At 33.0% G+C, this 27,014-nt stretch overlaps 2 protein-coding genes and 1 pseudogene across 3 annotated transcripts in view; 1 reads left to right on the forward strand and 2 right to left on the reverse strand.

Annotated features, from left to right (window-relative positions):
- The window catches only part of LOC143206226 (cytochrome b5 reductase 4), a 227,083-nt gene that overhangs the window by 66,465 nt on the left and 133,604 nt on the right, over nucleotides 1-27,014 (forward strand). The gene's annotated exons all lie outside the window — the stretch shown is intronic.
- Nucleotides 970-17,243, reverse strand: LOC143199463 (uncharacterized). Its single transcript, XM_076409302.1, has 6 exons — nucleotides 16,874-17,243; nucleotides 14,691-15,491; nucleotides 11,320-11,822; nucleotides 6,974-7,262; nucleotides 5,327-6,133; nucleotides 970-1,485 (listed from the first exon to the last, which is right to left on the reverse strand). The coding sequence occupies exons 1-6, from the start codon at nucleotides 17,226-17,228 to the stop codon at nucleotides 983-985; spliced, it is 3,258 nt and encodes a 1,085-aa protein (XP_076265417.1). The 5' UTR covers nucleotides 17,229-17,243; the 3' UTR covers nucleotides 970-982.
- Nucleotides 19,246-26,073, reverse strand: LOC143206406 (UDP-glycosyltransferase UGT5-like; annotated as a pseudogene). The gene is made up of 3 exons (XR_013008380.1): nucleotides 25,755-26,073; nucleotides 21,570-22,363; nucleotides 19,246-19,762 (listed from the first exon to the last, which is right to left on the reverse strand). The product of XR_013008380.1 is annotated as a UDP-glycosyltransferase UGT5-like (transcript).

The following is a 27,014-nucleotide window of genomic DNA, read 5'->3' on the forward strand; positions in this document are numbered from 1 at the left end:
ACAATATTGCTGAATATTTTTTATAGGCTTTTTCAATTACACATTTGGCCAGTTGTTGAATGGTTGTTAATAATTCTAAATTAGTGTGTATGTATTAGGATTTTTGCTCTCTAATCATTTATAAGTAACTAAAATAAGTTTTGTGACTTGCTTGCTCGGGTCATTTGAAAGTCCACATGACTTGTGGGCATAGGCACCCTTGATGTAATCGGTTCTAACAGGTGGGGCAAAAGTATCGCTCTCAACAACTCTATGGTGTGGTATTCATGCTGGAAACATCATTGGTCTCAATTTTTTTTTTGAAAATGGCCAAGGTGTTGCAGTTACTGCTGAATGGTACCAAGACATGATTCGAAATTTTCTTATGCCTGAAATGGAATAATAAGGACTAGAGGACATGTAGTTTCAGCAAGATGGGGTCACAACACATACAGCTCGTTCAACAATTCAATTATTGAATGATTTTTTCCACGAAGACTAATTTCGCGAAGTGGCGATTTATATGGCCAACCAGATCTCCGGATTTAACAGCACCAAAGTTTTTCTTATGGGGTGTTTTAATATCCAAAGTTTATATGAATGAGCCCTAAACGATTCAACATATCAAAAATGCGTTAAGACCAAATAAACTTTTTATGAAAACCAAACTTACTTATGTTTTCTTTGAACAAAGTTATAGACAATTAATATGGTAACGGGACTTAAGTTGTGCTTAAGTTGATGCCCTAAGTTGTAAGAAATAGATTATATTATATAATAAAAGTAAAAGCAAAATTTAATGGTTCCACATTCGTTTTTTTAATTTATGATATAGTCATAAGACTGACGAAGTTAGACGAATGGGACGGTAACTTATTGTGATGCGGAACGATATAACTTATTGTGATGGGTAGGCCTGTGTAGTTTGAGCTTGATAACTTGTAAACTTAAATAAAATGGATCAACCAAAAGCTAAATTAAAGCAAGAAGTTAGTCTTACATTTTATTGTGTCTTTATTTTTGGATTTCTGCCCCAAACTGATACTATTCTCCTTAATGTAATGCTGATTAATTTAGATACAATAAATATAGTGACTAATACAAATAGCAATACATCAATCAAAAAGAACTGATACCAGGGTTGTTTTCTTCCGGCCACTCGTAAGTATTCTGCCCCTTTATTCCTGATTACATACTCTATCCAGTATACGGCTGTATCTATGGGTCTCATCGGCCTGTCGTGGTATCGGCGCGAGATTTTCTTAGAATTTTCAATATATTTGGAATTGTAGAGAAGTTCGTGAATCAGACTTTTGAAGGAGTCTTCAGTGAAGTTCTTATCATTATATGGAATGGCTAAGCCATATCCTCCGGCTACGGCTCTTTTAGCGTTCGCTGGTTGATCACCGAATACGGGAATCACCAAAATCGGTACTCCATAGTGGATTGTTTCGGTCAGGCTTAGGAGTCCTCCGTGGCTGATGAATAGCTTCACGTTTGGATGGGCTAGAAATATATTTTTTTAATTACTTAATCGTATAATATCAGGTCTATAAATTAATCTCTAGATTTTGTTTTTGGGATCATGTGTATCAATCAATGGCATATATAAGAGGTTAATTGAAAAGTCCCCGACCTGCCATAATAAAACACATTTTTGGGCAAAATTCATTTTTTTGTTCAATATAAGTCCCTTCGAGGGTGATATACATACCATTTTTGTAGTACGATTTATTTTTTGCTTCAAAATAGGCCTCAGTTTCGACGATCACTTCTTCATTTGGCGAAAATTTTTTCCCAGCGAGCATTCTTTTGAGATCTGAGAACAGGAAATGGTTGCTGGGGGTCAGATCTGGAGAATACGGTGGATGAAGAAGCAATTCGAAGCCTAATTCATGGATTTTTGCCATTGTTTTCACTGACTTGTGTCCAGTGCATTGTCTTGGTGAAGCAGCACTTTCTATTTCTTCAAATGCGGCCGTGTTTCGGCGATTTTGTCCTTCCAACAGTTCAGTAACGCTATATGATAGTCACTGTTGATGGTCCTTACTTTTTCAAGGTAGTCAATGAAAATTCCAAAATACAGACATAGTTATCACATATCGATATATCCACGTAAAAACTGGGGTTTATTACGCTTGATCATCTTCAACACCGAATCATCAACTCGTCGTTATTTTTGGTCACGACACCCACTTTGCACAGAGCTTTCTCATACCTAAATATTCGTGAATGATGTGATGTACACATTCAATGGATATCTTTATAATGTCTGCTATTTCATTCATTTTCAATTTACGGTCATTCAAAATCATTTTGTGGATTTTTTAAATGTTTTCGTCGGTAACAACCTCTTTTGGGCGTCCACTCCGTTCACCGTCTTCGGACTCATTTCACCCCATCTAAACTTAGCATACCAATCCTTGATGGTTGATTTTCCTGGGACAGTGTCCAGAAACTCGGAATCAAGTCAAGTTTTTTCTTCAACTGTATTTTTTCCTTTCAAAAAGCAATATTTTATCAACACGCGGTATTCCTTTTTATCCATTTTTTTTCACAATAACAAAAGTTGCTTCACTCAAAATGTTATAGTTCATAAACCAATGATCCAATGACAGCTGTCAAATTTATACACGCATCTTTTGACGGTTAGGGCTAACTAAAAAACATATGGATTTAATTCTAGTTGCGCCATCTATGTATCAGGCCGGGGACTTTTTAATTGACCTGTTAATGCACTCAATTTGTACTGTACTAATATTCATTGATACTGTTTTAATATGTTTATGTACATACATATTAAAAGGCCTACAAATTAATCTTAAATGATTTATAAAAGGCGTTTTGCATATTAAATCACGTCAGATAAATCAAATTTGCCAGCAATTTAATTTTTTAACTTTAATTTAAAGAAAGGGGCGAATTTGAAGGTCTTCGAATATTGTGTGAGAATCATGCTTCATCGATCTCAACATGTGAGTATTGGTTTTGTTCTGGAGATATTGGAGTACGTTGTTAGAGCAGCTAAAAAAATTGAAGCTATTACTAAATGAATCTATTAATGGGGATCGCCATCGACTAAAATTGATGGGTATGAATCGAACACATTGCGCGAAAAAGGATCGGAATATGAATAAACAAGGACAGGACGTTGTTATTCCTCGGTGCTCCTTTCTTACTTGCTTCTTCTGATTACTACATGTCCCGACACATGAGTAGTGACTCGGTTCATCATCATGGGTTCACGTCTTATGAGGATACCAAAAATTAATCGATTCGTAGATAGCCTCAAAAATACATCGTTCTATGAAGCTAGAATCCGTAAATTGTCTGGAAGATGAAAAAAGTGTAATTTTACCGATTTTTCGTAATAAAATTTCAAACAAGGATTTTTCCTTTAATACCAATTTATGATTTTAAAATGTATAGTAACATAATATTATATCTTTAGGAGTAAAATTATTTGTCTTTACATGTGTGAAAACTGATACGACTACAATTTATTATGATTCTCAAATTATTATTATAAATTATTTACTTTCGATCACATTAAATATAAACACTTTTATTACTGTTCCTTTTACGTACGATTATGTGAAAGATAAAGTATAAATCAGAACTATTATTATTATTAGTTGTATATTAATTTTTTTATTCAGGTGTGACTTGCATTCAGATGCTAGAGCATTTCTCATGTTAAATCAGCATAATCTTGGAAATGATATTGTAAAAAAAATGAAAAAATATATTGCTTTTCTGGTGAAGGGAATTTAATTTTAATATCATAATTTTTTAATGTATTAGGGATACGATACGATTAATTGTATGATTTAAAAATTGATTTGGAAATAGTATTGCTCAACAATAGAAATGTTTTAGGTTCGAAACCAATTCAAAAATCACCATAAATAGTACCGATTTAGCCACGTTTTTAGAAACACAGGTAGACACATGCCACTGAAATTTGTAAATTCAATCAACAATTTTTGTCACATTTGTGATGAAATATCGTTTTCCTCACAGAAACAATTTTATGCCTCTGGTCAATTTGAAGACAGCTCTCGTCTACTAGCATTAATTTGGTGTTAAGATAAGGAAGGAAAGGAGGCATTAACGTATAAATCATTCAAGTTCAATTATATTGATCAATAATTTGATACAATGGTCTAATGAGAGAGCCCATAAACCATATAGATTAACCATATGATGTTTCTATCAAACTCTATCTATCAAAACAGGATTATAACTCTTCCATCATATCCCATTAGCTATTCGAAGTTTCTACTGCAACCTTCTTCTCTACTAACCAAGCAAAACATTTGGGGTGGAGTAGGACCACCACCTTCCTTATTTACTTAAATTGCTTCTTGTGATTACTAGCTGTTTTGATCGCAGATGCATTTCCTGCCACAAGAAATTTATTTTAATTTCCAATAATAAATATCATATTAGTGATATAATTGTTTTCAGTAAATTTTTATTATTAGTATCTAAAATTAGTTTAAAGTAATGTAGAAACAAATAATAATAATTAGTAAGGCTTTATGGTTTGTTCGAGTTATTCACTATAATGATGTCTAGAAATTTGTATTTATTTCATAAAAAATTAAAAATGTATAGAATGTATGTAATGTACGTAAGTCATGCCACTACTCTGTATTTTAGTAGTTTTTTTACTCTACAGTATGTTTTATGATCTAATTTTATTGTTCAAGATAACATGAAAACCAAACTTACATAGAACTCAGCCTTTATAGTGCGACTTTCGTTTTTGCTTTAATATTTGGAGATATTTGCACACTCATAAAAAATAATGAACTTTTACGAAATGACCTAAGTAGAACATTTAGGAGATCTGCAGCGACCTTGAGGCATATATAATTTTTTATCTTGCAATAACTGTCTACAAAATACCCCGAAATATAATCCCAGATGTTGAACACGGGCGAGGTGCTAGCAGTGCCAACTATGAAATGATAAAGATTATCTGGCAACCCCGAGACGTTTGTATGGGATGTTATTGAAGGGATGTTATTCGATCATCCAGTATCTGACCAGCGTTGAGTTCAGACGTGCCACCATCGACTGTCCAAGCCTCGTCAACAGGTAAACCCAGCACAGATATCTTTCATTTATTTGTATTTGCTTAATATTTCAAATCGTCAATAAATAACTGTCACATAATGTAAACACTTTTAATTGCTCTACAAGCAATTAAATTTTGATTAGTGAATTTGTTCTTTTGTCGTTAATGAAAACATATTTTTAAAAATATTTGTCATCATCATTATTAAATAAACTATTCAATTTCGTACTATTCATTTTTAATGTTTGGATTCATACTTACCTAAGATATCCTGCTGAGATAACCATTTGCTGATGATCATGTTATCGGGTTTATTTGGAAGGTTTTCTTCGAATTTCCAGATAATTTTCTGTTTTAGTCCCCCCAAAACTTTAAGAAACATTTTTCTCTTATTTAAGCTTATGTCTTTGCTGTTTAAATTGGAGCCCATGCTGAAATATATTACTCCATCTGTAGCTTCGTCTAGGAATGTTTGTATATCGTGGGGTAGTTTCTTTGGTGGGTCGATATGATATCCACCCACTTCCACCATATTCGGCACCAAAGGTTGAGGTGTATAGAAGCTTGAATGAGAATTAAGCAATACCAATGAAATGTTTTTATATATCGTTGCAATGTCCGGAGAATTGGGATATGCTGATTGTACCGCGTCGTTATGGTTATTAATCGAGATCCAGTTAGCCACTATGTACTCGGCTATATGGAATCCCACATTACGAACTCTCTCGAGGAAATTCATGTCCTCAGAATCGCCTTGAAAGAACATGTGACGAACGTATGATGCAGGTATATAGTTACCTACAGCACTGTTAATTCGACCATTAGGTCCAACACTGTTTAGCAGGATCAGCGGACATTCGAAGATGTGGGAAAATACTTTTAAACCGTGATTGCTAAAGTGTTCCATTATTACGGCATCAAATTTGGTTTTTGATTCCACTAGTTTTCTCACTTTCGGATGGTGCAAAGTTTTGTTTGTATTTGGTAGGAAGAATGAGGCCATAATCAACATTTTTCTTAAATCACTATCTTGATCGTCGTTGAACAAGTTCAGTGTTTTTACTTCTTCTGCAATAAAATAAAAGTTATTAATATTATCAGTATAAATTATTATTGAATTAAAATTTCTGGTGTAATATAACAAGTCAATTGAAAAGTCTGACCCGGCCTGACACATAGATGGCGCTACTAGAATTAAATCCATATGTTTTTTAGTTAGCCTTATACCTCAAAAGACGCGTGTATAAAATGTAAACTGTAGCGTGTGTAAGAACTGTCGGATTAGTTCATATGTTTCATTATTTTGTGAATTATAGGATTTTGAGCGAATCAACTTTTGTTATTGTGAAAAAAATGGATAAAAAGGAATTTCACTTGTTGATAGAATATTGCTTTTTGAATTTAGCTTGATGCCGAGTTTCTGGACACTGCTCCAGGAAAATGAACCATCAAGGCTTGGTATGCTAGACGTGGTGAAATGAGCACCGAAGATGGTGAACGCAGTGGACGCCCAAAAGAGGTTTTTACCGACGAAAACATTAAAAATGTTAGTTTTCATTCGATAGTTCCCAGTGCTATTTAATTCTCAGTTCTAAAACAATGGTTTTTTATCATCGTCTTCCCAATTTGCTAGATGTTAATATTGACCATATAGAATAGTAAACTCCAACGCGTTGAATTCTGATTGAATTCTTTGGTAAAATATGAATAAGGTAAATTATATTAAAAGTGATCTTATAAACAGACTCCTGTAGCCTCGTAATATTAACAAGAATCCATAGGATAAAATGTCTGTAATATAATATAAGATAATTTATAATTTTAAAATGTTATTCCATTTTTTTTCCTTTATTCCAACATCTTTGACACTTGTTGATTGGTCATGAAATTATTGGAGCAATTCCTTACCGTGGAATTCTTTGGCTAAATCATCTAAAACTATTTCGTGTAGTGTTCCTTTTTCTGGTAGACTCTTTGCCTTAAAGGGACTAACAAAAGTGACGTTGTGACCGGCTTCGGCTAACCCTTTCATTAGTTTGTAAGCCAGGATATAATGACTTCCTCCAGGCAATGGAAACACTCCTAAGATATTAGCACATTGTGAGAATATCGGTAACAAAACGAATATAATCACTTTTATCCCGACTGCTGCACGCATCTTATTCTTAAATAACCACTGCTCTGAGAGTAACGGAATTTACTTGTAAGAATGCGAGGGACATTATCAGTAACGTCAGTGTATCGCCAAATATTATTAGATAGCTGCCATTTAAGATAACTTTATAGGCTATCTGTAAGGTCAATTTGGTTTGGTTTTTGATCTATTTAGTCATAACTAAAGGTTATATAATTTCAATTCACATAATTATAATTTTGGATAGTTTTGAAGATTTTTTATTGAATTAAGTTGTTACTTGATATGATATTATAATAATTTGACATGGCATGAAGGTTTTTTAGAATAGATATAAGATATTACGTGTATTACGTGATTTTAGATATAAGATATTACGTGTATTACGTGATTTTAGATATAAGTTTTTACGTGTTTGTTTAATATTTAAATATTTTGAATTTATACATTTTTAAAGACTGGATAGTTTTGAGAAGTTAGCATCTCAACTTATTATATTTATTTTCAGAGATTTGTTTTGTTGCTAATTTAATTTTTGTATATATCACAATTTTTTTAAATTAATCTCTTGGAACGTTAACAATCTGCCCGTGGGCGATAAGTATTATTGTTTGATTTCTGTTATATAATATAACCATCCTAACATGTAGAAGATCACTTCAGTAAGTGATCTGCTGTACACTTTATGATGTAAATCTTATTCTAGATAGTATTCTAACTTATTTTAGTCTATCCTAACATATTCTAATGACTATTCTAACTTATTCTAGAAATTATTAAATTTCACTCTATGTGTCTATTAACCAGTTCGTATGGTATTTTGCGTTTGAGCCTACGCACTTCATTGTCATCGCGCACATTTAACTGTTTGGCGAGTGCATTTGGATGCACTAATAGTCTTTCAGAGTACTTCGCACTAGCACTTCGAATTACACTCGTTATTGGTTCTATGTGGATATCGTTGAATCAGTTTGTTGGACACGTAATATCGGGCATCGACGATGACTCGCAATACTTTATTCTGGAACCTCTGGAGGATATCTGTTAGATTTGCTAGTAGTACCCCACAGTTCAATACTATAGGTGCAAATGGGCCTGAGTATTGACTAATACAGCAAAACCTTGTTATCTAATGATAACTTAGATTTATGCCCTATCAACCAATACATTTGGTTTAGTTTAAGCCCAAGCTGTTTGCGTTTTGTCACTATATGTTTTTTCCAAGTCAGACGTCGATCAAAATGCATTCCCAGATATTTAACGCTGTCTGCTTGCAGAAGTTCATGATTATTCTGTTCTAGTTATTCTATTTACTGAGGGACATGTTCTTCTGCAAAGGGTGAATGTCATATGGGTAGACTTTGTCTCATTTGCTTTGATACGCCACGTTTTCAATCACAATTCGACTTTGTTAAGATGAAGTTGGAGGTTTTTTGTGGCTGATATTGGATCCTCGTGTCATGATAAAACCGCCGTATCGTCAGCATATGTTGCATCAGCTGTATACATAAGATATAACAATGGGCCGAGAACACTGCCCTGCGGAACACCGAATATATGGGCTGTAGGCCAGTGTATTGGTCACCCTGTTTGACAATAAAATGTCTGAATCAATTGAAAGTGCGTATGGGGCAAAAGCTTTTTCAATTTATCGTGCAGTCTAGTATGCCACATCTTGTCGAAGGCCTGAGAGATATCGAGAAATGCAGCGGAGGAATATTTTTTATCGTTTAATTTTTTGTTAAATTGGTTGACCATTCTATGTATTTGTTTTGTTGTTCCGTGTTTATTACGGAAGTCAAATTGATGGTCTGGAATAATATTTCTCACCTCTGCAATTAATTTTAATCTCTTAATGTATAGTTTTTCAAAAAGTTTTGAGATGACAGGTAACAGGCTTATGGGACGATAAGAGGAGGATAAGCGTCTTCTGATTTTTTCCCAGGTTTAAGTCATAATGATTTGAGCTACTTTCCAAGTGCTAGGAAAGTAATTAAGTCTTAGCGTGGCATTAAATATGAATGTTATTAATTTGATGCACTTTCCTGAGAGCTCTCTCAAGATTCTTCCAGTAATTAGATCAAAACCGGGAGCTTTTTTATCATTGATATCACAAAATTATATTATTATTTTTGTATTGTTTGGGGTCCTCACCGACTTCAGTGTGATCAGTGATCAGTTGGTAGTAGTTAAAATAATATTGCTAATATATAAATAGGTTTAAGTAGGTATTAAGCTAAATTGTGTGTATGTAGTAGAATATAAAATTCGTGTAGTAGATAGGTTAAATAAGGTTTTTGTTTGTTTGTATTTAGTTGTTACAACGATTATTATGTACATATTTTATTTTAAAATGTTTTTTTATGTTCAAAATTTCAATCTAAAAGTTCTATTATTTTTACTTTTTAGTGAGTTCCTTATTTATTTTTTGAAGTGGGTTATTTTTTTTTAATATTTTATTTTCCTCTTTTTAGTATTAGATATTTACTCAATAAATTGTGCAGTTATTTTATTAAGTATTACAATGGGTAGGCCAAGTATAGGTGCAGCCCGTATGAGGAAAAAATATAAAGAATTAACTAGAACAACAAAAAGTTATTGTTCCCATTGGGAACGGTACCCGCGACCTTCGTTTGGGAGCTAAACGCTTTAACCATTACACCATAGAAGCAGCTACGAGAATAGTTCTACGAGGTCTTATGTGCTACAGTTAGTATTTAGAAAGCAAACTGATGGGTTTTTGCACTGAATGACTTCTGATTTTCCGTAACATCAGCTCAGCAATAACATTATACAGAAATAACTGATTATTTTAGATAAGAAATATGTGCGTGCGTTTGAAATTTGAGCATTTCTCTCGATTTCCCCCCTTTCCCTTTCAGATCCTGAATTGGTTTCAATGGGACCATCTCGGAAGTACACACTTTCGAGTAAAAAAATAATTTTGAATATCGATCCATAGTTGACGGAGGAATCGAGGAACAGACATTAAAAAAAAAATATAGAGTCGAACATAGAACCTCCTGCTTTTTCGAAGTTGATTAAAAATAATAATTCATCGAGTTCATGGAGTTGGTCATTAGTGATTACTTGGAACACTATCACTGTAAAGATATAATTTGTATTTATAAGTTGTTTAATTTAACACTAATACTTATTAAAGGGTTTGATATTATGATTATAGCTTCGGAATACAAACATTGATACGAATTTGATTGAAGTTTTCAATTATAATAATAATACAATTATCCATTTTTTAGTTCAACTGTTTAATTATATCTCTAGGTGAAAATGTAAGCTACTATTAATTGACTGTTAGATTGAGTATTTTTGACATATTTTTTACCTATAATACACAGTTTTCCATTTAGTATTATTGAGTTATTCACTGTATGTAAAAGCTGATCCTGGAAGGCTCAAAATTACATTTTTGGCTTTCATCACTTTTATTGTTTGAATTCAAGAATTGTGTTACGGAAACCCATCTTTTTTTCAGCGTATGGTAGGCATTTCTCCAAAAATTTCTACCGAATGAATTGACTTTACTTGGTTACTATATTGAATTCCATTTTAAAGGGTTTCAATATTGCGATTTAAAAAGCCTTTTTGTGAATATGGTGGGATTAGCAAGGTATAGTATATCACGAGCTGCTAATACCGATTGAAACTGTAGATGTCTATTGAGCAAATTGAATGACGTGTTGTAAAGAGACGATTAATAGCGAGTAATAGACGCAAAGTATATCGGCTTTCAAATTCTTAAGAAGTGCAAAAATATATAGTCCATTGGATTGCTGCCAAACTAATTTCGTTCTTTCGACATGGTATCGCCATGTTACCAGAAAGAAGGAAACGTTTTTAAAAATGGTGGAATTTTTTAAATTGTATACAATTCTATATTTTTTTACTGCTAGATGCTAGATCGCCTATTGCAAAAAGTACCACTATTCTTACAAACTATAAGGCAAAGAGTTATTTCAATCAACAAATGTATAACCGGCGTTTCATTTGTTTAAAAAATAGAGTTGATTTTCGATGGTTTAATGTTTTTCAATCGGTAAGCCTAAGTTTATTTTTAAGTAGTAAAACTCGTGATATTTTTTGAAAATAATTTTAATTATTGTGTCTTTACTTTTGGTCTTTTATATTTAATTTTATGTACTATTCCTTTTATAATAATTTCGACTGATTTTATTAAAATACTTATGGATACTATTATAAATAAAAGAACATCAACCATAAATAATTGGTACCAGGGTTGCTTTACCCCGGCTACTTGTAAGTGTTTAGCTCCATTATTCCTGATGACGTACTCTATCCAATATACGGCAGTGTCCAGAGGTTTCATTGGTTTGTCATGGAACCGACGCGAGATTCTCCTCGCATTCTTTCTATATTTGGGATTATTAAGAAGTTCGTCTACTAAGCTCTTAAAATGAGCTTCGGTGAAGTTTTTATCCCTGTAGTTAATGGCCAAACCGTATCCTGCATCTACTGCTCTTTTCGCGTTTTGTGGTTGATCTCCGAATACTGGAATCACTAATATGGGTACGCCATGGTAGATGGTTTCTGTTATGCTTAGAAGTCCTCCATGTCCAATGAATAATTTTACATTTGGATGAGCTGAAACAATAATTATTTTATTTAATTTTCATGAATTTGATCAACGTTCTTTGGAAATTTCGGTATATCTAGTATATAATAAAAAGAGGGTTGTGTTTAAGCCCTGAAATTAACAGTTTCCTAATTTTTGACATTTTTTCAATGACTTGAAAAGTGTTAGAGCATTCTTCTCCGTTAGAAACCATAATAAAACGTTGGTTTGATGACTTCTATCTTGGTCGTAGGGACACGATGCAGAACGCAGTGGACATCCAAATGAGGTGGTTCGAATGATTTGTTGAACGTTGAATTGATTTTATATTACATGAGCATTTGACTATGAGAATGTTATGTTCAAAGGTGCCACCTTTGATCTCTGTTGGCCAAAAGAAGAACGCGTTGATGATTCTGAGTAGTGTTTGTCAACGTTTAAACGTAACAAATTGGAATTTTTGTATCGATATGTGACATTTTTATGAATTTGATCAACGTTCTTTGGAAATTTCGGTATATCTAGTATATAATAAAAAGAGGGTTGTGTTTAAGCCCTGAAATTAGCAGTTTCCTAATTTTTGACATTTTTTCAATGACTTGAAAAGTGTTAAAGCATTCTTGTTGATATAATAACGTTGGTTTGATGACTTCTAACTTGGTCGTAGGGACACGGAGGTGGTTCGAATGATTTGTTGAACGTATTGATTTTATGTTATATGAGCATTTGACTATGAGAATATTCTGTTCAAAGGTGCCACCTTTGATCACTGTTAGCCAAAAGAAGAACGCGTTGATGATTCTGAGTAGTGTTTGTCAACGTTTAAACGTAACAAATCGGAATTTTTGTATCGATATGTGACAATAGATGAAACATGGATCCATCACTTCACTCCGAAATCAAAACGATCGTCATCTGAGTGGACAGTAACTGGTGACATGTCTATTTTGAGGCACAAAGTAAATCGTTCAACCAAAGTGGTATTAAAATGTTAGAGCGACGCAAGTTGGAGTGATTATATGGCTCTTTCTGGAGATTATGTTGATGATTAAAGGCAATTTAGCACAAAAAAAAACGCGTATTATTAGTCACGCCCGGGACTTTTCAGCCTATGTGTTACAAAAAATATCAATATATCGGACAAGGAAATATTGGACAAAATTATCGATATTTTTATATCAATTTTTAATCGGCATCTCTATATCGAGTCGAGAATTCATTAATATAATTCTTCTTGATTGGATAACAGCTTGGAATTAAATATATCGTTCCGATATTTTAGTTTGAAAACTAAATTTTTTGTAGTGTTGGTAAAAATATCGAGCATATATTATAAAGTCTTTTAATAGAAAGTTTTTGTTTAAACATAGATAAAACATTCCATAATCTCAGAGCAATAACCTCTTCGATAAGATCTAAAATAATCGTCTCCGTAATTTATTCTTGATATAATTTATCTTCTTTATTTTAGAGAAACACAAGCTGAGGTTGTAACTGACTGTAGCTATATTTTCATGTTTTTTAAATAAAAATGTCACCTAACCTGCTTTAACCTGGGACTGGATATTTTCTGCCAGTAAAAATTCTTCTAATTTTTCATCTTTATCATCTAGGCCAGTGATTTGAAGTTCTCTGTGTCTTTCATTAACTTCTACTTAAGACACACTGTATGAGCGCAATACACTCCGACTAAACACGCGATGAAAAAGAAGAAGAAAAGATGAATATCATTTTGAATCTACCTCTGTATTGAGGTACAAACTGAAACCCGCCATTTAACTAAAGATGGAGCTCAAAATGGTGAACGAGAATGTGATATGTAAAGTCAAAACCATGTGCAAGACCAAGTAGTAAAGAAGTTTTGAAGACCTGTTTATGCAAAACTGATGAAGAAGCTGAGATTGTGGCTAAACTCAGTAAAAACCTATTAATTAGCGGTTACATAGTACGACATTTTCCATAAATGAAAATCCTTGGAATTGGTGCAAAAAGAAAGACATTGATTACCATATGGATTCATCCGTTTAAGGGACGTCGAATGATGCTGTTTCATATGTCAGCTACTGCTCCAACTGCAGAAAATAAAAATTCAAAATTCAAATTGTACTCTATATAATATAAATATTAATGCGTTCAATGATAATATTTTAATAACTATATAGTTATTTTTATATTATGTATATGCATATATCAGGTCTATAAATTGACTCTAAAGGATTTGCAACAGATTGTACTATTAAATCGCATCGGGTACATTAGTAACCAACTTCATTTTGAAGCCTTACTTTTCGGACTTCACTTTTTAGTATGTCATTTTGTTAAAGTGCGAACAAACATATTTTGCAGTGCCTTGAAAATGCCTAAATTTGCACCGAGTAAATCGCATTTGTGGGAGGTTTTACTTTTTTACTTCAATTTGGAGAATAATGGACTCAAGATCATTGAATACTGTACGAAGCTTATAGCAACCATGCTCCATTGCTCCATTAATTGTTTTGATTTTGGCACTGAAGACAAAGAGCGTTCTGGACAGGCAAAAATTAAAGACGAAGATTTGGAAGCATTACTCAATAAAACTCAAAGGGATGAGAATATATTTGAAAATATTAAACAGAACACGTTTCTCCACCCACCATATTTTCAGTCGTTGGGTACTACTGGATCCGACATATGAGTTGTGACCTGCCTGAGCTATGCTTCATTTCTTATGAAGATATAAAAAAATGGGTCTATTTATGGATAGCCTCAAAGGATATACCATTTCCTTGAGATAGAATCCTGAAAAGGATTGCCTGGAATATGGGAAAAGTAGCGGCTATCGATGGACAAAACCTTTTTACGATAAGGCTTCAATTAAAAAAAATACTTTAAAACTAATTTATAAGCCATATACATACCTAAAATATCCTGTTGCGACAACCATTTGCTAATGATCATATTGTCAGGCTTCTCCGGAAGGTGCTCTTCAAACTTCCATATAATTTTCTGTTTTAATCCCCCCAAAACGTTGAGAAATATCTTCTTTTTATCTTCACTGATGTCTTTACTTTTTAGATTAGAACCCATGCTGAAATATATCACACCCTCTTTAGCTTCATCCAAAAATGTTTGTAGATCCTGAGGTAGTTTCTTTGGTGGGTCGATATGATACCCGCCTATCTCAATCATATTGGGCGTCAGTGGTTGAGGATTATAAAAACTTGAATGAGAATTAAGGAACGCTAATGAAATGTTCTTGTATATCGATGCAAGATTTGGAGAATTGGGGAAGGCGGATTGTACCAATTCGTTATGTTTAGCTATTGAGTACCAATTAATAACTATATATTCTAGGATGTGGACGCCCAAGTTGTATACTCTTTCGATTACGTTCATATCAGCGCTATCGCCTTGAAAGTACATATGACGAATATATGAAACTGGGATATAGTTGCCCAAGAGGCTACTGATTCGTCCATTTGGGCCAACACTGTTTAGTACAATCAAGGGACAATTGAAAATGTGTGCAAATATCTTTAAACCATCATTGCTGAACTGCTCCATTATTACAGCATCGAAGTTCGGACGAGATTCTACCAATTTTCTTATTTTCGGATGGTGTAAGGTCTTGTTGGTATTCGGTAGTAAGAATGTAACCAGGTGTACTAAGTTATCTAAAATATTTCCATTATCTTCGTTAAATAAATTCTGTAGATGCCCTGGAAGAAAATTTTAAATAAATAATTATAATAATAAATAATAAATTCTAGGCTTATTTTTAGCGTTTAGAACTATCGACTGTTTAGTAATTGACTACTTTTTACTATCGACTGTTTCAGTCGCTATTTTCGGTCCGACTGATTTTGTTACTATTTACTATCGACTGTTTCAGTCGTGTACTTTTAGTTACTATTTTTGGTTCTACTAGTTTCATTTGACTGATATTTAAAGTTTTGGCTCTGTTGTCCTGGCCGCGACATTGACAAAAATGTACCCAATTTATGCTTACATAGATTACATATGTATAGATTCTATGTAATATATAGTTTTATGATTTTTTTTTTGGTAGTTTGCTCGTAAATAACAATATATTTTATACTAATATAGCAGCATCGATTTTTGTATTTTCTATATTTATTTTATTTCTATTATTATTATTATATTATTTTAAAATAGCAATTTACATATTAAAATACGATAAAGCATTTGTTCTTGAATCTTATCTACTATTATGCATTGCATTTGATATAATTTTTATGTTGGTAGGAAAATTTTTTAAAATTTATAACAAAATAGTTTCGTGTTTACGTTTAAGGTGGTATTTAATCATAAGGGATTAAGAATCGGAAGCATTTGATTAACATTTTTAATACGAATAAATTCGGTGTATTCTTCTATTATATATGTGGATAGTGAGTGTTATTTTTATATGTTAATCAAAATAAAATTGCGGTTTATTTATTGAAACTTACGATGAAAAAAAACAGAGATGAGATATGAGATATCAGACTGAAAATTATTGTAAGTACTTAACACGTGGTTGACCTGATAATGAGTGAATTGTGAAATCTTACTTTAAAAGTGATTATGACAATATGAATAATTACAATGATATAAATTACAAATAATACAATGTTTGCTAATATGCTTATTCAAAAGCTTTCCTTTTTTCTGTTCCTTTTCCATTTTTTTTTTTTGGTTAAGACTCCAGATTATATTTGGAAAGCGTTTTTAGTTTCAATAGAAACTTATTTTTATATAAAATTTTGATTAAATGAATATAATTTTATATGTAGAAAAGTCACCATTCACATCTATATTGCTATCGCAATGATACGCTCAAATTTGTAAGCGCTCAAAGTATACCATGTTTCTAACATAAGATTTTTTGAAAGCGCTACCTTTTTCTCATCTCTTCCATTTGTTTAGGTCAATAGCAATATAGATCAACATATAAAAAGATTGTCATTGTCATTCTGAATTGAGATGTTGGTTTTGTTTTGAATGTTTTTTATTTTTATACTACGGTACGATGTAAGTAAATTCGGTTAAATTAAGTTCAGTAAATTGTTTTGGAAAATCACACCGAAGAATTTCTTACCTTGAAACTCTTGACTTAAATCATCTAATACAATCTCGTGAAGGGTGCCATTTTCGGGTAGACTTTTTGCTTTAAAAGGACTGACGAAGGTGATGTTGTGACCGGCTTCAGCTAATCCTTTCATCAGTTTGTAGGCTAGGATATAGTGGCTTCCTCCTGGCATAGGAAATACGCCCAAAATATTGGCACATTGTGAAATAATCGGTAACCAAACGAATACAATTGCACTTTTTGTGATCGTTCTGGTAAGCATTTTACTCTTACGATACTGTGGGTTTAACTGTACTCGAGAGTTCGTCGCAAGAGCGCCAGACGCGTTATCAGAAACGATTTTAATATATTGTATGTCTGCCATTATCAATTGTATTGATAGTTTAAATTAACGTGGTAGTCTGAGTTGATATGAAACATTATTAGATAATATGTTTTATATAATATACTAGTTGACCCGGCAGATTTCGTACTGCCTGATTAATTACACATGATGTTTTATACTTAGAAAATAGAGTTTTCCTGAAATACTGGGTATTTATAAGGTTTCAATTAGATATTTACAGACACACAGTCATGATATAGTTTCTTAATCAATTTAAACCTTTCTAATAAACTATATTTTTTGTTTAGTTTTGTGGTGCGTAAATAAACAAAGATGACTGTTTTCCGACGCGCGAACATGCGACGTATAATTATCCATGCGCTAAACAGGGAAATTCCAATTTGATTCCGTAAACTTCCAACGACTGGCCTTGAGATTTATTTATGGTCATCGCAAAGGCCAGACGTACTGGAAATTGTAAACGTTTAAAATCGAATGGTAAATCCGTTGGAATCATCGATATACGCGAGATCAAGACATCCTCTCCTTTGTTTTTTCCCTTTATGATTGTTGCTTCAATGACGTTATTCATCATCTTTTTCACAGCCAGCCTTGTTCCAATGCACAGGCGAGGTTGATTAATGTTACGCAGCATGATGACAACTGATCCTACTTTTAACTTCAAATTGTGAGGTGGTAATCCATTTAATTCCAGTGAATTTAAAAGCTCTTTCGTGGAATAGTTGACTACGTCGTCCTGGTTCATAACGGTGTCGATGGATTTAAAGGAAACCAACTCTCCCGCAAAAAAATCCTGAATGGTCATATTGAGATCCTCGGCAATCTCGAATCCTCCACTTTTTTCCTCCTGACCATTTTCTAAATGAACTGCCAAATGGACTACTGTGGAGTGTCTTTCAAGGATCGCAAGTAAAAAGATACGCCAAATTGCTTCGTTGCTACTTACATAGCGACCTATCTGGTACTGTGATATTTGGTCATTTGCATTCGTTACAGCGAAGACGGCCATATCGCTACCTTTGTTCAATATTCCAGATTAATGTGAGTTTCAAAAATTTTGGATAATATTGGCGAGTATAGCACGATACAACGATTGTCTACATCGACATTTTGTCCTATGTATTGATGGAATAATCCCCCCTGAAGCTTATCGTTAATGTCTCCAAGTTCACGATTTTATATCTGAGCTCTACTGGAGATTTTCCTCCAGTCTTCGTCTCTCGTATAATATATTATAATAGATATGTTATCGAGCTGGTCATGCTCTTACTCCTAATTTCGATTTTTTGGATCAAGCGATTAACTCAGATACCGCAAGCTACGTGATGCCATGCCCTTGCCTGTCCTTCGTGCCAGTTTAACAGTGTTACCAGTTATGGACACCTTCCTTAATAACAGTAAGATGTATCAGTTAGTATTATGGTATCAGCTGCGACTAGGTATCTGTAAATCGATTCCCCTTTTTTTGTTTCAGCACAAAAAGTATATAACAACGTATTGTTGCAAAAAAGTCCATCAATAACGAGTAACAGGTGCAAAGTCGTCCACTTGCAAAACAACGCTGGACTACAGGTTGCAAGAGTTGTAAAGGATACACTGTTACAGCTCGAATGGGTAGCTGTAACAGTGTAGCATTCTGCAGTATGCAATACGGTTTCAGAACGCTTAAGAAGTTCAAAAATGGATTGACTATTGAATAACTGCCAAATCATCGTCGTTATTTCGTAACGGTATGGCCATGTTGCTAGAAAGACAAAACTAAGTTTTAGAAAATGGTAGAATTTTCATTTAGTTGTACATTATTCTATATTTTTTCACTGCATTATATTATATGTGACACAACTATTATATTTAAACATACCATTATTATTACCAACTATAAAATAAAGATTTATTTCTATTATCAAATGTATAATCGGTGCTTCATTTGTTTAACTAACGTCAATTCTATTGAATTTCGAAGGTTTAAAAATGTTTTTCGTTTAGTAAGCCTAAGTTTATTTCTTAAGCAGTAAAACTCGTGATGTTTTTTGAAAATAATTTTATTTATTGTGTCTTTAATTTTGGTCTTTTATAAATAATTTTATGTACTATTCCTTTTATAATAATTTCGACTGATTTTATTAAAATACATATCAATACTATTATAAATAAAAGAACGTCAAGCATAAATAATTGGTACCAGGGTTGCTTTACCCCGGCTACTTGTAAGTGTTTAGCTCCATTATTCCTGATAACGTACTCTATCCAATATACGGCAGTGTCCAGAGGTTTCATGGGTTTGTCATGGAACCGACGCGACATTCTCTTCGCATTCTCCCTATATTTGGGATTATTAAGAAGTTCGTCCACTAAGCTCTTAAAATGAGCTTCGGTGAAGTTTTTATCCCTATAGTTAATGGCCAAACCGTATCCTGCATCTACTGCTCTTTTTGCGTTTTCTGGTTGATCTCCGAACACCGGAATTACTAAGATCGGTACGCCATGATAGATGGTTTCTGTTATGCTTAGAAGTCCTCCATGTCCAATGAATAATTTTACATTTGGGTGAGCTGAAACATTAATTGTTTTATGGTATTAAGTTCAATAATCTATATTCAAAATATCCATATATTTTTGAACAAATATGCAAAACTATCAGTTAAAAAATATGGATATATTGGCCACATTGGGTTAACAATTCCGAATTATATTATCCTTCTTGAATTGGATAAGAGATTGGTAAATTTTCGAAGTCAGTAAAAATACCAAGCATATGTCATAAATCCCTTTATAGAAGGGTTTAGTTTAAACAAAGATAACACATTCCATAAATCCAAAGTAATAACATCTTCCATAGGTTCTAAGATCATTGCCTCCATAATTTATTCTTGATATAATTGTCTTCTTTACTTTAGAGAAACTCAAGTTGAGGTTGTAACCGACTTTAGGTATATTTTCAATTATTGGTAGTAAAATGTCATCTAATGTGCTTAGACTACGTGGTAGTAATCACTAAGTGAGATTTATATAAAGTTTTTTCATGGAGTTTGAAATATATGACTGATTATATTCTGTCTTGACTGAAGTCGCGTCTGCGTTTTTCATTAACAATTATGAATTCTGCAGGCTCGAACCGCGAACTATCGTTTTGCAATAACTACAATTTGCCTTTAAATTACTCTAACAGGTCAATTGAAAAGTCCTCGGTCTGACACATAGATGGCGCTACTAGAATTAAATCCATATGTTTTTTAGTTAGCCCTAACCCTCAAAAGATGCGTGTAGAATTTTTACAGCTGTCGGATAATTAGTTTGTGAATTATAGCATTTTGAGTGAAGCACTTTTGTTATTGTGAAAAATGGTTAAAAAGGAATTTCGCGTGTTGATAAAATATTGGTTTTTAATGGGAAAAAATAGTTGAAGCATAAACTTGGCTTGATGCTGAGTTTTCGGACACTACCCCAGAATTGAGTGAAATAGCAGAAATTCTCAAAATATCAACTGAACGTGCACATTATATCATTCACGAATATTTGGATATTAAGCTCTGTGCAAAGTGGGTGCCACGCAAGCTCACTTTTGAGAATAGAAGGAACGTGGCTCCATCATTTCACTCCGAAGTCCAATCGACAGTCAGCCGAGTGGACTGCACACGGTGAACCTGCTCCAAATGGTGGGAAAACGCAAAAGTCGGCTGGCAAGGTTATGACGTCTTTATTTTGGAATGTGCTTCAAACACTGCTCCAAATCATCAACTCGTCGTTTTTGGCCAAAAGTGAGCTCGCGCGGCACCCACTTTGCACAGAGCTTTCTCATACCCAAATATTCGTGAATGATGTACACGTTCAGTTAATATCTTTAGAGTATCTGCTATTTCATTCGTTTTCAACTTCATTCAAGATCATTTTGTGGATTTTTTTTATATTTTCGTCAGTAGCAACCTTTTTTGGGCGTCCACTGTATTCACCGTCTTCGGTGCGCATTTCACCACGTCTAAACTTAACATACCAATCTTTAATGGTTGATTTTCCTGGGGCAGTGTCCGGAAACTCGGCATCAAGCCAAGTTTTTGCCTCAACTGTATTTTTTCCCTTCAAAAAGCAATATTTTTTCGACACGCGAAATTCCTTTTTATCCATTTTTTTTCACAATAACAAAAGTCGCTCCACTTTAAATGCTATTATTCACAAACTAATGATCGGATAGCGGTCAAATTTATTTACGCATCTTTTGAGGGTTGGGGCTAACTCAAAAACATATGGATTTAATTCCAGTAACACCATTTATGTGTCAGGCCGGGGACTTTTCAATTGATCTGATGATTGATCAAATTAACAAAAAAGCCTTTAAAAATATTTTATAGGCCATATACATACCTAAAATATCCTGTTGCGACAACCATTTGCTAATGATCATATTGTCAGGCTTCTCCGGAAGATCCCCCTCAAATTTCCATATAATTTTCTGTTTTAATCTTCCCAAAACGTTGAGAAATATCTTCTTTTTATCTTCGCTGATGTCCTTGCTTTTTAGATTAGAACCCATGCTGAAATATATCACACCCTCTTTGGCTTCATCCAGAAATGTTTGTAGATCCTGAGGTAGTTTCTTTGGAGGGTCGATATGATAACCGCCTATCTCAATCATATTGGGCACTAATGGTTGCGGAGTATATAAACTTGAATGAGAATTAAGCAAGACTAACGAAATATTTTTGTATAATGATTTGGAGAACTGGGGAAGGCGGATTGTATGAATTCGTTATGTTTTACTATTGAGTACCAATTAGTGACTACATATTCCAGGATGTGTAGGCCCAAGTTGTAACCTCTTTCGATTAAATTCATATCAGCGTTATCGCCTTGAAAGTACATATGACGAACATATGAGACTGGAATATAGTTGCCCACTAGGCTGTTGATTCGTCCATTTGGACCCATACTGTTTAACACAATCAAGGGACAATTGAAGATGTGCGCGAATATCTTTAAACCATCGTTACTGAACTGCTCCATTATTACAGCATCAAAATTCGGACGAGATTCTACCAGTTCTCTTACTTTCGGATGGTGTAAGGTCATGTTGGTATTCGGTAGTAAGAAAGTGGCCAGGTGTACCACTTTATCTAAAATATTAGCACTATCTTCGTTAAATAGGTTCTGTAGATGTCCTGAAAGAAAATTTAAAACAATTAATTTTAAAAAGTGACTAAAAAGTCTTTGGAGAAATTATTTTTTCATTTGTTTAAAAAATATTCTATCCAAGTTTTATAATAATATTAGGGGCTTGATGGAAATAGGAATTATTAATTTAATCGACTGTTCAAAAAATGTAATTCTATGGTTTTAACATTTCTCTTTGAAAATAACAGTTTTCCATTTCCTTTTTTTTTTAATTATTCAGTATATACACATGTTCATCATGGGAGGTTCAAATGTTTGGATATTTATTACTTTCGCTATTTCATTTTTATAAACCTGCTGCCAAAACCCGTTACAGCCTTAGTCCAAAACAGTGTTAGACATTTATAGTGCGCACGTTGTAAGACTTGTGAAGGATATACTCTCACATTTCGAATTCGCCTTTTTCAGATATATGCAGAATAATCATTCTGCAGCGGCACGGCTGGCAAACGATTTTCAAATCTTAAACAAGTTCGCAAATAGGTTAATCATTGAACCGTTTCCAAACCTATGTCATTCTTGCGATATGGTATCGCCAAGTTGTCAGGAAGATCGCAAAATACTGTAGAAATATCCAAAAGTATATTTGTATGAGGCAATGTAACACTGCTGAATCTACTGATCACATAACTTTCTTGTGTGACAATACTACTGTGGCGATCGCCACTTCCCTTTAGGCCGCCACCAATTTACCAACAACAAGTACAAAGGTTGGCAACGCCGGTGGATTTGTACCATGCAGTTCCAGGCTATATAAGGCCATCACGACGACGTCTCGTTCTCTTTTCTTTTCTCCATCCCCTTGTAATAGTACCACTGCCACTGCGCTATCGTATTTCCTCTACCTAACCTAATATCCTATCAATTCTCCCGTCGACCACATGTATAATTTAATATTAAAATAAACAGTATTTCAAACCAGTGTTTTCAGTTCTCGTGCAAATTCCTTCCAAAAATAGTAGTGAGTATTCTGACTAATAATAATTACACTAATAATAATTTTCATCGATCTCTATATCGTTCTTGTGATATTTTAAAGATGAAAAAAATAGCGGTTTTTGATGGACAATACTTTGAATAAAGTACATTGAACCGACTGTCACAATAGCGTTTCGAATTAAAAATATCTTTTAAAACTAATTTATAGGTCTAATAATGCGAAGACTGCATTTCCAGACTACAGGAAAGTTTGTCGTGGGAAGTTCATTCGCAAGGCGTTCAGAATAATTCACTGAAGCATAAATCTCTTATATCGTAGCCAGAATGTTTAGAGTTAAATTGGAGGAAGTCTGCTGTACAACAACAAAAAAAAAAACAATAGTAAGTGTTGCTAAAGGCAGTGTATGAGGATTAAGTATTTACCTACTTTACAGCAAATCTAATATGGTATAATTGTTACATTTGGTAATGATACGTAAGTAGAGTAATGATATTTAGGGTAAATGATGTGGCTCGGTGAACGGAGGTAAAACGAAATGAAACAGTGGTGTTTACATTATGTGACCGTTATTTATTGGCTATATAAAAATGTAAAAAATACAAATGATAAAACGGATGGCAGCGGTACACTGAATGACCGAAATACCCTTCAATAACATCCCAGATAAACGTCTCGGGGTTGCCGCCAGCTATTCGCTGTCGGGTTCTAGCTGGGCTTATATTTCTGGGTATTTTGCAGACCGTTATTCCACGATCTAAAATTCGACATGCCTCAAGGTCGCTACAAATGAAACAACCAGCCAAATTACACATATACCAATATATTTTCAATTATCGGTTCCATTTTAAAATCTCTATTGAGCCATGGAATGGAATTATGGCGATTTTCTGCAACACTGAATGAAGCTCCATTCCCATATTAATACTAAATTCTTGGAGTGTTAAATCCGTTAAATCAAACCATTTGATCTTGTATAGATTCGCACGAGAGCCTTGCAGTGTAGGAAGCATAGAAAAGTGTTACTTAATATGTAAAATTAATTTTTAGGTTAACAATATATTTAATAATAAGCAAAACTCGATAGGTGATATTTTATCACAATGGATATATTTCTACTATATAACACTAATGTTTCATATTACCATATATGATGATAATATTTCGATGTGGTTTTATGAAGATAGTTCCTTCTAATTTGGAGTATTTAACGTAGCTAAAAAACACACATGTTTATTTAATATTTTTAATTGAATGATATTAATATCCGCAATATTTACTTAATAGTATCGTTACTGTGAATAAACAATCGGGTCAATGGTTGATTAATATGATGCAATGTTGTTATCAAAATTTTTTGCATGCAAGTTGATTAGGTAATTTTATTTGCTATTGTATTTGATTGAATATTATTCTGATTTTGCGATTTATAAAAGATAATATGAGGCCAACTTTTGAAAGTATATATTGAATGGTATTAATACCCATAATGTGTACTTAATAGTATCGTTACTGTGAATAAACAGTCGGATTATTCGTTCATTAATATGATGAAATGTTGTTATCAACATATTTTAATTAATAATTTTAACTTCGTTTTATTTACTATCACACTGGATTGCGTGCTATTTTGATTTTTCGATTTATAAACGATAATATAAGGTGAACTTCTAAAAATATAAATCTTAAATTTGCGACGAAATATTTTTAGGTTTATCAAATATGTGCTAAATGTGACATTTGGTCAGGAATCAGAAAAACAATTGATTAAATTTAGAATTTTAAATAGGAAAAAACACAGTCAACTCTTCTGTTACGTATCATTTTCATACCTATATTGATCTAAATTAAGAAATATGATGAGAAAAAGTAATTTCGGCGATATTATTCAGGAATATATTTTAAGTAGTGTAAGTTAAGGAATCTTGAATAAAAATGAAAGTTAAACACTAGTATTATATTAAGTTAATATTATTACCTAGAGTTACTGAGATATTACAGGTAGAAGGGGAATGAGATTGATTACAAAGAGATCATCAAAAGAAGTTTAGTAAATTGTGGAATTTTGCTTTGACAATATATAATTTAAAAAAAGGATATTTTTATAGCTAATTTAGATCAAATTATCATAAATGGATATAGCTTTATGATGAATGTAGTACCAAATCTACATTGCTGTCGCAATGTTATATCCATATGACAAAAGTTATGCAATGTTGAATAATATGAGCGTATTCACCAGCTATGGCTCTTCCGTTTTTCAGTCAGTATCTCATGCCGTATTTAGAAAGCATTTTCAGTATCATTCTGAACCGAGATTTTGTTTTGAAGGATTTTTATACGATAGTTATTTAGGTACCATATTAAACTATGTCACATGATATCTAAATAGAAGTAATATTGGAAGCTCTTTTCAAAGATGACAATAAAGAATTTCTTACCTTGAAATTGTTGGATTAAATCATCTAAAACAATCTCGTGGATGGTGCCATTTTCAGGCAGACTTTTTGCTTGAAAAGGACTAACGAAGGTGATGTTGTGACCGGCTTCAGCTAATCCTTGCATCAGTTTGTAGGCTAGGATATAGTGGCTTCCTCCTGGCATAGGAAATACGCCCAAAATATTGGCACATTGTGAAATAATCGATAACCAAACGAATATAATCGCACTTTTTGTAATCGTTGTGGTACGCATTTTACTCTTACGATACTGTGGATTTAACTGTACTCGAGAGTTCGTCGCAAGAATGGCAGACGTATTATCAGAAACGATTTTTTAAATATTGTCTGTCTATCATTATCAATAGTATTGATAGTTTAAATTAACGTGGTAATCTGAGTTGATATGAGGCATTATTAGATAATATGTTTTATATAATATATTACGAGGATAGGTGTAAAAGTAAGCTGTGTATCCTCTACTTTATTAGGAGTTTAACTTAATTCTTAAAAATGGGGAAACAGTGGATTTACCAATTGTCTGTCTAACATTTTGTCTCCAGACTGTTCTTTGTTATTAACATCAAAATCAAGGTTTTTAATTAATTTAAGCTAAAACCGACAATTGACGGAATACGACGGAGCTGCGTCGCCAATTTTTAAGGAGCAGGTTTCTTCAAATCAACGGAAGTTATGAGTATCGCAAGATAAAATTTTTGTCAATCCATGATTAGCGTCTGTATACATTCAATAATTAAATTTTGATAAATGAAAAACTGTTATTTATGTTGATATAATATTGTTGACAAAAATACATGAAAACAATTAATTCAACAACTAGATTAAAAAAGGCAAATTTATTATAATATTGAACATTAATGTGAAATAAGTAAAACCAAAACACGAAAGTTATTCATTTAGAAGGTTGGCAGAATGAGAAACACAATGAAACTAGAATAGAGTGATATACTTTCTATCTGATTATGACAATTTTAAGAATCATTTTACAAATTATTTTTGTCTTTTAACATTATCAATGATAATTTGTTTTTGATAATTAAGTTTTAGCTGTGACATGTTTAAAACCAATTCAAGTTATTCACATTACCATACGTTTACGGTGCCATTAAGTATATTTTTCAATAGAACACGAAACAGAATAATTTGTTTTTACAAACATTACTTTGATCTATTTTTCATTTTATCATTCCTATCGGAATAGAAACGAAAGTTACAATGGTCAGACCGATAGACACGTAATCC

Source organism: Rhynchophorus ferrugineus, unplaced genomic scaffold, assembly GCF_030347505.1.
Source record: "Rhynchophorus ferrugineus isolate W39M unplaced genomic scaffold, kcgeb_rfMv2 rfM1, whole genome shotgun sequence".
Taxonomy (NCBI): domain Eukaryota; kingdom Metazoa; phylum Arthropoda; class Insecta; order Coleoptera; family Curculionidae; genus Rhynchophorus; species Rhynchophorus ferrugineus.